Source organism: Ursus arctos, unplaced genomic scaffold, assembly GCF_023065955.2.
Source record: "Ursus arctos isolate Adak ecotype North America unplaced genomic scaffold, UrsArc2.0 scaffold_11, whole genome shotgun sequence".
Classification (NCBI taxonomy): Eukaryota; Metazoa; Chordata; class Mammalia; order Carnivora; family Ursidae; genus Ursus; species Ursus arctos.
Genome location: NW_026622775.1, coordinates 36,343,578 through 36,356,548, shown reverse-complemented (window position 1 = coordinate 36,356,548; position 12,971 = coordinate 36,343,578). Strand labels below are relative to the sequence as shown.

At 39.6% G+C, this 12,971-nt stretch overlaps 1 protein-coding gene across 1 annotated transcript in view; it reads right to left on the bottom strand.

Moving 5' to 3' along the window:
- The window catches only part of EDNRA (endothelin receptor type A), a 56,301-nt gene that overhangs the window by 21,680 nt on the left and 21,650 nt on the right, over positions 1-12,971 (bottom strand). The window contains exon 3 of the mRNA XM_026499442.4: positions 3,583-3,710. Within this exon, the coding sequence (XP_026355227.2) occupies positions 3,583-3,710 (128 nt within the window). The remainder of the gene's footprint in view (positions 1-3,582; positions 3,711-12,971) is intronic.

Below are 12,971 nucleotides of genomic sequence, written 5' to 3'. Positions count from 1 at the left end.
ACATGTATGTCTCCATGTACAGAAGCTTCCGTGTTCATGTTTATGTACCTATATGTGCTTGTGCGTTAGAGCTGCCTGCCCACAGAAATTTAGCCTTGATACAGAACACAGGTCATAGGAATGAGCTGCATAAATGATGAGATAAATGAAATGTATAAAATGGCATAGAGCAAATAAGGAAAATGGGTAACAGGTAATAAAAGTAAATACACTTTCAGAATGTTTTTTCTACTTCTAGAAGAACATTACAAACACCTGTCACCCCATCCCTAGACATAACTACTACTAATATTTGTCATGTTTCCTTCAAGGAATTTTATATTCATATACCTACACATGTTAGTTATAGTTAATCTCCTTATCCATTGGCCTAACATGGGGCAATAAGATTGCTATATTTTCCTGTAAATAATTTTACAAAGAACATTTTGGTGCATGAATTCTCTGTTCAAATTTTTTGGACTGTTTTCTTAGGATCGATCCTAAAAATTGTAATTACTAGGTCAGAAAGTGAAAGCATTTGTAGGATCTTACCTTCCTGAAGGGCTGTTTCAATCTATACTCCCACCAGATATTGAGAAATATGTTTTCTTAATTGGAATTTCTTTGATTACATGAACATTATTCATATGTTAATTAGTCATTTAAATGTCCTCTTTGGTATTTGTATATTCATGCTCTTTTTGTATGAAAGTCTTATGATTTTAATTACTATTTGTATGGCCTCCTTAATTACCAAGAATATTAACATGTTATAGATTTTATAACAGGTATTTGCTGCAAATATTTCCCCCAGCTTCTTGCTTTGTTTTTTACATTTATGAATGTTTGATCTTTATGTTTTAAACTTTTATGTCCTGAAATCCTTTTATAACTATATTCAGAATTTCTACCATCCTTTTTAAGTTCAAAAAGTCCTCCTTTTCTAGTGATCACAAAGATAGTAGCCTGTTTTCTTCTATATGTCTTGAGTTTTTACATGCTGGAGCATAGTGGTTAACAAGGAGGACCACTTATAATTGATTACTGGCTCCGACACTTGGTCAACAAATGGCCTTGGTTAACCTCTTCCAACCTCGGCTCCCTCATCTGTAAAGCGAGGGTGATTAGAGGACCATCACAAGGTGATGTTGTAGGGAATAAGGACAAGACTTCTATAAAGTATTTTTAACAGGGCCCACAATACTAATAGTCAATAAGTGGTAATTATTATAAATTTTGCTATTGATATATAGGAAAACATAAGTCTTTAACATGCTTTTTTCCCCAGATGGCTAAATAGCACCATTTTTCCTTCCCCCATTATACTCAAAGTGATTTCAGTCTATATTGCATTCTCATACACTGTAACACCTGTTTCTGGCTCTCCCATTTATTTCTCAGTATATTTGTATGTGTGTGCCACACTGGTTTTTTTTTTTTTGTTGTTGTTGTTGTTTTTAGATTGGGGAGGAGGGAACAGAGGGTGGGCAGAGGGAAAGGGAGAGAGAGAATCCCAAGCAGGCTCAACGCCCACCGTGGAGCCCAACGCAAGGCTTGATCCCACAACCCTGAGACCATGACCTGAATCAAAATCAAGAGTCAGACGCTTAACCAACTGAGCCACCCAGGCACCCCTGTGCCATACTGTTTTAAATACTGTAGCTTTATAACATTTAACACTATTATATAGGAAGAATATGCCTGTAGGAAACATAATTCTTTCTTAAACTATTATGATTATTTTCTTATTTCTTTCCCCCACAGGGATTTTAGAGTTGTATTGTAATTAAAAATTTAATTGGATATTGTAATAAGAATACATAGCTACATCTCTACATATACAACCTGATAAATACAGGAAATGTTTTACACGTATTAGTAATGCCACCGATATAATTTAAATGCTTTAATTTGTAGATACTACAACACTTTGGATATAAGAGGAAATAGTGTTATTGCGATGCTAGGAGTAGGAACAGCAGAGTGAGAATTCATTAATGAATAAAATCCAGATTATAAGCGCTTAGTCAATTTCTTGGGCATGGCCACAAGTAACATAGTCTATTATTTCGTCAAGTGGAAGTGATGCAGTGCCACCTACACTCTGGACACGTGTTAGTACAGAAGCCCTTCATGTCGGCTATGGTGCAGAAGAAAAGCACACAGACCTCAGGTTTTCCTGGGAGCTATGGAAAATCCAACTAGTAAGGGAGCAATGCTCTCTGATCGTTGTGTTTACCACTGCATCGGCAACATTTTTGTCAGCAGCATCAGGACATTTTAAAGTACTTAAAGGAATTTTTTGTGTGTTGTAATTTCAGCAATACATTTTTTGCAATACATTTATTTTTAATAATACTGCTAAACATTTTGTTTTGTTTTACAGTTATTATAGGCATACATTTATAACAGGGATGCCATGATAATTTTCATCTACTGATGGAATGAGTATTTTTATGTTTTAACAATAACGATTTGGTCCCCCAAAGTAATTGCAGATGACAGATAAGAGAATGTCTGTAAAGGCGTGAATATTCTTTAAGAAAGGGAGTCTTTTATTTCTATGAAGATGGGACTCAGGTGCTCTCACAGAATGATTGCCAGAGTGTGAGAGAGAAAAAATGGAAACCTCTTCTAAATTGTGGTAAATCAATTAAATAGGACATTAAAGAGTATTTACATAGGATAATATTCAATACAAAGGAACACCATAGAGGGGCGCCTGGGTGGCACAGCGGTTAAGCGTCTGCCTTCGGCTCAGGGCGTGATCCCGGTGTTATGGGATCGAGCCCCACATCAGGCTCTTCCGCTATGAGCCTGCTTCTTCCTCTCCCACCCCCCCTGCTTGTGTTCCCTCTCTCGCTGGCTGTCTCTATCTCTGTCAAATCAATAAATAAAATCTTTAAAAAAAAAAAAAAAGGAACACCATAGAATGTGTTACAAAGTTCCTAACTTCATTCTTCATAATTACTGCTATGAAAGTTAGGAGGTGCAGAAAATACCATCTAGAAGGACTCCTTTAGAGAACTCGACATCCCTATTTGAGGAGAATTCCAGAAAGACTTAGAGATACCCGATGGGTTTTTCAGAATCTGATCAAGGAGTGCTTCTGTTGTTGCCCTCTTTTTAAAAATTGTGAAACATTTCAGGCATTCCAAGACACATAGAGAAGACTAACAATATATGTATTCATCACTCAGCTCGAGTAATCAAGTATTATACATATAATTGAATAGCATCTTCTTTTTTCTAATGAGAAAATCTACCATTGAAAATATAGCATTTGCATGTCCTAAAATCTCCTTTTCCAAGGTTCTTTCCATCTAATTTGTTCACTTTTTCCTTCGTTGCCATAGGGTGCCAAATGGCTATAGCTGGCAAAATGCTCTAGATATAAATTGCCTGAGCTAAAATGGCTAATGATCAGCAAATGTGTAAAGCAATTCTAAACAGTAGGGCTAGATTGTTGATATTTTAATTCATTTGAAACTAATTAACAACTGTCCAGGTCACCAACTCTCAAGTTTCCTTGACTTCTCTTTTTTTTGAGAAAAATGCCTTTTGAAACCTAACAAGAGTGGAGGGAGAGAACCATGTTACCTGTCAACACTGAGAGCGCAGAGATTGAGGACGGTGATCCCCACCGAGGACTTTTGCAAAAAGGGGAACAGCTTGCAAAGAAATACGCCAAAGTCATTGTGATCAAAAGGCCAGCGCCCCGCCAGAAGCTGAAAGAAGGAGACATCGTGGTAAGAAAAACAGAGCTGGTGTGAAACATGTGGACACTTACATTTCTAATTATCCTCTGAACTTCTAAGTTGTATTGTTCCTTATGCTTTCCACTTAGCAGGGCAGCAATACAGCATTCTTATCATTTAAAAAAATAGTTTAAAGCCTTAGCCATTTTTTTAGTCTGGAAAAACGGAGAGAATGATAAATATCATAACAGAAGATATGAACCTTTGATCTTACGTGAAGTAGTCATACTGCCTACTTTTCAAAGAGCAGCAAAAGGTTAGGGTTTGGGTGCCAGCTTGACTGAGAAGCAGGCAGTCATTTTTTTAATCTATTTTTACTAAATCATAAGTAAAGCTAATTTTCAAGTAGCAGCATTGGAAAATTATATTATCTCCTGACAACCAGCACAGGCTCTGATTGCAAGGTGATGGAGAATCCTGGAAAAAGGAAGTGGCTTAGGTTGTACTGACTCGTCAGCGGCTTAACACCCTGAAGCCATTTTGAATTTAGCTCTTCCTCTGTGCTAATGGGGCTGACTCTGCTTCACCAGGTGTGTCTTCAGTGGCCTTCCTTAATTAAACCTCCCTTTATCATACAGAGAAACGAGGTTACTGTGATCTGTTGGTAGAATTTGCCAAAAGTCTATTCTTCCATGTTGACAATTCAAAACCTTTGTTGGAAGGAAAGGATGGATACCCGCTAGTGGCTACGGTAAGTAGCAAGGAAAGGATGGATACCCGCTAGTGGCTACGGTAAGTAGCAAGAACATAGTCTCCTGTGAGTTGCTGATATTTATTCAATTAGGTGTTATGGCAGGAGCATGGGCTCAGCTACCTAAAAGGGTAGTTCCTGCTGAATACATGATGCCTTTTCAAGAGTAAAAATGGTATTGATTTCCTTTCTAATTTTTGCTTAGTAACTCAGAAGAAACTGACTCCACTCAGTTGGAAACACTGTCCTACTAACTTGACAGAACTGTCTTCTTTTTTGCAAAGTACCCATTGCCTTAGTAGCTCTGAGTTGAGCTTTGAATTTCTGATCTGACATATCTAAAAGATTATGTGAGGTTTAATTTCATGGTCAATGTGATCATTAACATAATCTTCATTTTGAGAATTTAGTAATGTAGGGCTCTCTAAAATTCTATTTTTATGGCCAAGACTTTATATGATTTATTTCAGAAATCCTCTCTTTTTAGTCTTCAAACATATTTCCCTTTTATTTAAAACATTTTTATCAATTTAATTAATATATAGTGTATTATAAGTTTCAGGGGTAGAATTTAGTGATTCATCAGCTGCAGACAACACCCAGTGCTCATACCATCAAGTGCCATCTTTAATGACCAACAGGCAATTACCCCATTACTCCACCCACCTTCCTTTCAGCAACTTTCAGTTTGTTTCCTGTATATTTCCTGTTCTTTGGAATAGTTTTCTGAAAAGACCTCTGAATTGAGGAATCCGATTCTGCCTCTCATCTCTTTTTTTCCCCTTGCACTCTGATGAGTCTTGGTTAGTATCTTCTCAGAATTTCTGCATAAACTTTTGTCCAAGGACAATTGCTGGGCTCTTCACAGGAACAATCCCTAAACTCTTGACAGTCTAATGAAACTAACAAATAATTATATCATTGCTGAAGGCTGGTTGTTAATGCTTGATGCACGTAAAGATATAAAACACTATTTCTGAGATGAATCTCCCCCCATAAAGAGAAGAAAACCTGAAAACTACTTTTTATAGAATGAAAATTTAATATTTTGTCCCACCAATGTAATTCTCCACTAAAGACTACAGAGATGTAATTAATATGTGTAGGGATTGTTACAGGATATTCTCTGGAATGATTGAGTTGTTATGGCTGGTTCATTTCAGAAACAAAGTATCCTGAAATCCACATGGATGGATTTCCCAATTCACACATCCAATAATGAGAGAAAAGGATGTTTCTTGCTTAACAAGGGAGACTCTGAAGTCCTATGAGGGTCTAAATGACAAGTGCTAAGAAAAATAACCCAGAAAAAACCACAACTGAGTATGTATTGTTTTAGGCCCTTCCAATCTCAATTGAATTTTTTCCTTTTCATGCTTGCCAAAGCTTCAATTAGGGTTAGATGTAGAGGAGGGACTGAAGGGAAAGATATCACAGAATATTTAGCACCAAAAAGTTCACAGAACTGTCTTTCTTTGACATAAGTAGAGTTTTGTTATTTTTCCTTTCCCCAGGAGTAAGCATTGATTCTTCTTGGGAATTAAAGACAGGGGAAATGAAAGAAATCATTGGAGAGGGGCGCCTGGGTTGCTCGGTCAGTTCAGTGTTCGACTTTTGATTTTGGCTCAGGTCATGATCTCGGGGTCATGAGATCGAGCCCCAAGTTGAGTCGGGCTCCACGCTCAGCAGGCTGTGTGCTTAAGATTCTCTCTCTCCCTCTCCCTCTGCCCTTCCCACCACTCACACATTCTCTCTCTCTCTCTCAATCTCTCAAATAAATAAATAAATCTGAAAGAAAGAAAGAAAGAAAGAAAGAAAGAAAGAAAGAAAGAAAGAAAGAAAGAAAGAGAAAGAAATCATAAGAGGAAATTTCCAGACAATCACAGTGCAGATTTCTCTGGCCTATATCCACTTCATTCTGAAAGGATGTATGGATGGTAACTGTCCTAATGCAGCTGGGGGAAATTAGGCCACTGCCTGGGGTAACGTCTTCGCTTGCTGGTTAAAGGTGACTTCCTCAAAGAGGCCCCCGTTAGCTACCCGATCTCAGTAGGTTCTGCTTATTAATCTCTTTCTTCATGGAACCAGTGTGGGAGTAGTTTTACATTCCAAGTCTCAGCTCTTCCTGTTTTAGCAATAAAGCATATACAAAAGAAAGAGGGAATCAAAGAGGCTCACCTAATTTTCTCTTACTTAAGGAGGTATTTTAGAACTTCTGAAAGACTACTTACTGGGAATGCATCCCTTTTGTTATTTACTAACATTTAAAATTGAAAACACAACATTTAAAATGGTAAAAATGAAGCTGTATAAAAATATATAATGAAAAGCAAATCTCCCTTCCAGTCAAGGCCCCTAAACTCTCTGCCCAAAGGCAACCATTGTTAATTGTTACATGTTTTCTCCCAGAAAACTTCCTTTGTACATAAAAGCATATGCCCTTAAAAAAAGCAGGAACATATGGAAATAATACCTTTTAACAGTCTTTTATGATCTTTTTTTTTTTGCCTAGAGTACTTTTCTGGTAAGCGGTTCTATTGCCTAATTAAAAGGTTTTGATTTTTAAAAGCACATCAATGAAAGAATTCCGACTAGGAAGGGAAAAAAAAAATAACTGTATAGGATAAATCTAGACCACAGCAAAGAAACTAGTTGATTTCATTCATGTTAACAGGCTACTATCAGTTCAGTGAAAGAAAAACCAAACTCCTCTGACAAACTGACAAGTTGGATTGGTTCAAAGGGTTAATCAGGAACAGGTAGTTGTAGCTTATTTTCGCCATACGAGGGCCTATGCTATTATGAACCATCATATTTATAACTTCCAAGGACATCACATAGTCCCTAGCACATAGTAGGTGCTGAATGAGTTAATAATCCCAACTCATTAATTCAGCAAAATATTTTCATATTTTAAAATTAGATAGTACCAATTTTGCCCTGAAAACATTCATCTTGTAATTTACTTTTTATTTAGATGTAGTTTATCAGTATCCCAGAGTCATATTTCCATTCCTTACATTGAAAGAAACCACGCACCTGCCAGCGAGTCGTTTGAGGAAGTGGGGGAATACTGTTCTATTTAAGACTTCAGGTTAAAGAGGAGCTGCCACCAACTCTTGGTCTGGAGACCTCGCAGTCTGGGCTGTGATGAGACTGTCCAGCCTGATAAGAACCACAGAGCAGGCATGTGGACATGAAGCACATCCTGTGGTCTAACTGCATTCTCAAGTGCCTACAGAGACCAATTGCTGAGACAGTAGAGGCCAATCTGCTGAGTACAGATTTTACGGAAGGATACTTTTCTTGGTTCTAGCCTAGGGGATTTGTCTATAGTTGAAATACAAAGTTCCCGATCATCACCTGAAAACTAAAGTACCTCTAAATGGCAGATATTAATGTAGAGATTATGGATGTGTGTGGCTGATTTGGATGATGTCCAAACCAATATAAAATTGACAGGCTGCATTTTTTAACCTGCCAAAACCAGATTTACCTAAAGGACTTATCCCACATGGTATACTCATAAGCAACCTGTTTTTAGAATGACGAGATCCAAAAGCAGGATCTCTGTCCACCACTATGTTTAGTACAAAGCAATGTCTACTTAGTTGGAAGCTTTCAGCTATGTGCATTGTACCTGTTTATGTCAGTTTTCTGGAACATAATAACCAGAAAGGTAGCAAAAATGTAATGAGCCAATTGGTTGAGGTGAAATTTGTGTCCTAAAGCTCATGTGCTTTCCTTATGGGCAAACTGCCCGAATCTTCACCACAGGATGACTTACTCTTACTTTACACCCAATGCTATAAAGTTGAGCTTTTATTGTTCTTTAGTCCAGCGCACATCCAAAGCTGCTCATTACCAGGATCCCTCCCGAGTAATAGTTCTCAGTCTTGCCTGTACATTAGAATGATTTAGGGAGCTTTTAAGAATCCCAGTACCCAGGGGGCGCCTGGGTGGCATAGCGGTTAAGCATCTGCCTTCAGCTCAGGGCGTGATCCCGGCGTTATGGGATCGAGCCCCACATCAGGCTCCTCCGCTAGGAGCCTGCTTCTTCCTCTCCCACTCCCCCTGCTTGTGTTCCCTCTCTCGCTGGCTGTCTCTATCTCTGTCAAATAAATAAATAAATAAATCTTTAAAAAAAAAAAAAAAAAAAAAAGAATCCCAGTACCTGGACCATGGCCCTAGACAGTACTTCTCATCTTGGGGCAATTTGCCCCCCAGAGGACATCTGGCAATGTCTGGAGACATTTTTGGTTATCATAGCTGGGTTCGGGGACAGAAGCTACTAACGTCTAGGTGGTAGAGAATAGGCTTCCCCAGTGAATAATTATCCAGCCCAAAATGTCTATAGTGCCAAGGTTGGAAACCCTACCGTAGACCAATAAGCCAGAATCCTTGGGGTTGGATACAAGCCTCAGTAGCTTTGTAAGGCTCCCAGGTGATTCCAGTGTACAGCTGAGGTTGAGAATCATTGCTCCACTGGAGTGGGTCTCAAGCTTTCCGAGCATCAGAATCACCTGGAGGGCTCATTAAACCAGATTGCTGGGCTCCATTCCCAGAGTGTCTGATTTAGTAGATATGAGGTGGGGGCCTGAGAATTTGCATTTCTTTATTTTATTATTTTATTTTATTTATTTATTGTAGTATAGTTGACATGCAGCATTTGCATTTCTAACAAGTTCCCGGGTGATGCTGATAGTGCCGGGCCATCAACCACACACAACTAGAACCACTGCTCTAGAAGCACTATGATCAACAAAAATGATAGCTGACAGCCAGGTAGTGCAGGAGGAACAGAAGTGGTATAAAATACGAACATATGAAATCAAAACTCATAGTAGTTTAGGGCCTGCTTCCCACTACTCCCTCACCGCAGTAGTCCCTAAAGGCATCAGTCCATAAAGACACACTTCAGTACCAGGTGACTTCACTGTTCTGCAAGACCCGAATGTTGTGAACTCATAAGACTTAGGTTCGAGTCCAAGATCTACCTGTTACTGTGTGACCTTGGGTAAACCCCTCTAAGTCTCATTTCTGGATTTGTTAAATGGGGTGGTTCTCATGCCTCCAACAATGGTATGATGACCATCTGGGGGCTCAATCAGAACAATGCATATGAAAGAATTCTGCAAACTGAATCTGTACCACACAAACATTAGTTATTTGGAATTGCTATAATTTGTAATCATAAATGGAAATGTACCATTTATGCACAACTTAATGAAAACAAGGATAATAGAAACGCATTTACCCCTCTTTATCTATTCCAGATGTCATCTCCTGCCACTTAATGCTATTACTTGGGCACTACTTTTGTTATTGTCATGGCATCTTAATAATGGGATAAATAAAACCAGTGGCACATTTTTTTGTGTGCTAGTTTTCCTTCCGGCCCATCCGGTGCGGCTGAGGGATGCTCTTCCTCCCTTTGTGGCACTCCACCCATCTTAGACAGGAATGAGGGATTTATGAGCACAGTCGATAGTAGCTGAAAATCTCAAATTAAAGGTTCTCTTCTCCTCACCATGAATTCTGGTAGTGTCACTTGGAATTGAAGATGATGGACCCGGTACCAGGGTTCAAAAAGTGGGGTTCTAAGGTTTTCTTCCTTGCTGGGGGAGGGGCTGGGATGTAGAAGTTGAATAGTCAAATCAGTAGTAAACAAGAACATCTTCCAATAGCACAGACTGAGTTAATTATAATGCCTGTGATGCCCAGGACAGGCCTTTAATGGGAACATGCTCTCTGGCTGTTGCAAATCTCAAATCGGATACAATAAAATAAATCACTGTGCGTGACTGAAAATGGATTTTGCTTTTCCTTTATGTTTTAATTGCTTCAGGATTGAGGCAGAGTTTTTTTTTTAAAGATTTTATTCATTTGAGAGACAGAGAGAGAAGAGCATGAGCAGGGGGAAGGGCAGAGTGAGAAGCAGGCTCCCTGCTAGCAGGGAGCCTGATGTGCGGCTTGATCCCAGGACCCTGGGATCATGCCCTGAGCTGAAGGCAGACACTGAACTGACTGAGCCATCCGGGCACCCTGAGGCAGAGTTTTCATAGAGATAAATGAAGTAAAAATCATAGCTTCGACTCTATCCACACACATTTTCCTTCGACAGGCCCCTTTTGCCTCCTGACCTGCCCCAAATTTGGAGTCTATGACAAATGCAGAGCAGAGCAGCAACTCCATAAACCTTCTCAATTCTGGTGCTGGGTGCCCTCAGAGACCTAGGGGGTTGGAGAAGCACTTCTTTTTCATTAAAGCAAGTGGCTTGGCATAGCAGTTAAGAGCGTGGGCCCCAAAGCTCTCCTCGGACTGTAGGCTCTGCTTGTTCCTGTGTGACCTTGGCTTGTTGATTAACCTCATTGCTTTTCAGTTCCCTCCTCTAGAAAATGAAGACGGGGGTGGCAGCTACCGTGGAGGGTTACTGTAGGCAACAGGTGAGACAATCCAAACAGAGGGATTAGCAGAAGTAAGCATCTGGAAAAGTGAGCTATTTGTACAGCCGATTGTTATCAGTCTCTACTTTCTGTCCTGTTTTTCCAGGAGAATGTGAAGAAGGACCATCCAAGTCACCAGGTGCAGGGTGGTAGGAGATGACATAAGCACACGAGACCTCATTCTCAAGGAGATTACTACCTGGAAGATGAACAGACGTAACCGTCCCTAAAGAAGCTGTAAGCAACATTCCGTGGCCGCTCAACAGGAGGAGGAGGTGGCCTGGCACAATGGCAGAGAGAATAGGATCTGGAGTCTGCGATGTCCCCTGGCATCACTTAGACAAGTTAACTGTGCCTCAGAGAAAACTGGAGATAAGAAGAAGATCTATGCCCTCCGGTGGATGTGGGTATGAAATGAATTAATCCATGCAAAGCACTCAGAACACGGCCTGGCCCATCACATATCCTAAGTGTTAGTTCCCATGAGGCACTGCTCCTGATACTCTGCACTCCCTGGGAAACATGGAGTTGTTGCTACTCCTCGCCGTCCGTATCTTACACTATTGAATTGTCAGTGTTTCCATTTTTGCTGAGGTCTTAACTTTTTAGAATCTGAAATACATAGCTGTTAAGAACAACCAAGTGGGGATGCCTGGGTCGCTCAGTTGGTTAAGCATCTGCCTTGGGCTCAGGTCATGATCTCGGGGTCCTGGGATCAAGTCCCACATAGGGCTCCTTGCTCATCAAGGAGCCTGCTTCTCCCTCTGCCTGCCGCTCCCCCTGCTTGTGCTCTCTCTCTTTTTATCTCTCTCTGACAAATAAAAAAAAAAAAAAAAGAACAACCAAGTGGAAGAGCGGAAAGAAAAAGAGGAAAAATACTATTTGAAACCAGAGTTCCAAAGCCATGAAGCTTTCTTCCTTAGAAGAATGATGGTTCACCCAATATATGGGCTTATACTCAACAGTCTCAGTTACCTGAGGGCTGGGAATGAAAAGGAATATCTCTTTCGAATAACTCTGTTTGCCGTAAGGATGCCAACTAGAAGCAGGGGACCTGAGACTTCTGCTTATTTTGCATGCAGAAAACCAAAGGATCATTGGGTGGAAAAGAATTAAACTTCTTTAAAGCAGAAACATTACAAGGACTCAATAACAAAATTACACAGGTCAGTGCCAAAGACATGTGTCAATACTCTAAGATTTCATTCATAACAGGGAGAAGATTTATGTTGGAAAAAATGAACCCTGGCTTTTCCTGAATGGAGAAAAGATTTTACATATGTGTCATGACTGGCGGCTTACATTTTCTTGTAACAAAGTGCAAGCATAGTTAATTATAGAAAATAAGCGCTCTGACCTGGACACACAATAAGGCCCCAAACCTAATGAAAACTTTAATTGTTTCTTTTAATCAGCAGTCTCTATGGTAGTACATGCTGGTACTTATTTAAAAAAAACCAACAGGCAAAACCAAAGCAGAACAAAGCAAAACAAAGGAAACTGGTAGAGATCCCTACACACAGATTTAGGGAATAGCTACAAAAGACTTACCAAGAATTGGTGATAAGTAGGAAAAGGGAAAACCAATGGCCTAGTTAAAGGCATGCACCTTATTTAACGATTTAATGTACAAAATCTTAAGAACTGGAGTTAGTTCTTCATTGTGAAAGTATGTCATGTGGTCACAGGAAATTAATTATCCCACGTAGTTAGAAACAATGACCCAACCAAGAAATGGTATGAAGCATGAAGAAATGGTACCGTATTTATCCAGGGGAGGGGATGGCAGGGAGAATACAATTGATGCTGAAGCCGACGTGTTATAGTACCTAAGGTTGAGGTGATTTTGAATACTTAATAACAGAAAGTCATTTGACAATAAAACTTCAAGATTTCCAATAGCCAAGACATAAAGTGAAACAGAAAAACATACCTAAGATGTCCGAATTACCAGTCATGTAATGAAACTTCACAGAAGAATGACATGCATTTTTACAATTCACCATTAAATTTTTGGAAGCCTGGCTATCTTCTGGGGAAGTGCTATGTGTGGTACAGACAGTATTAAAGCCGCGAGAGTTATATTTAATGGGA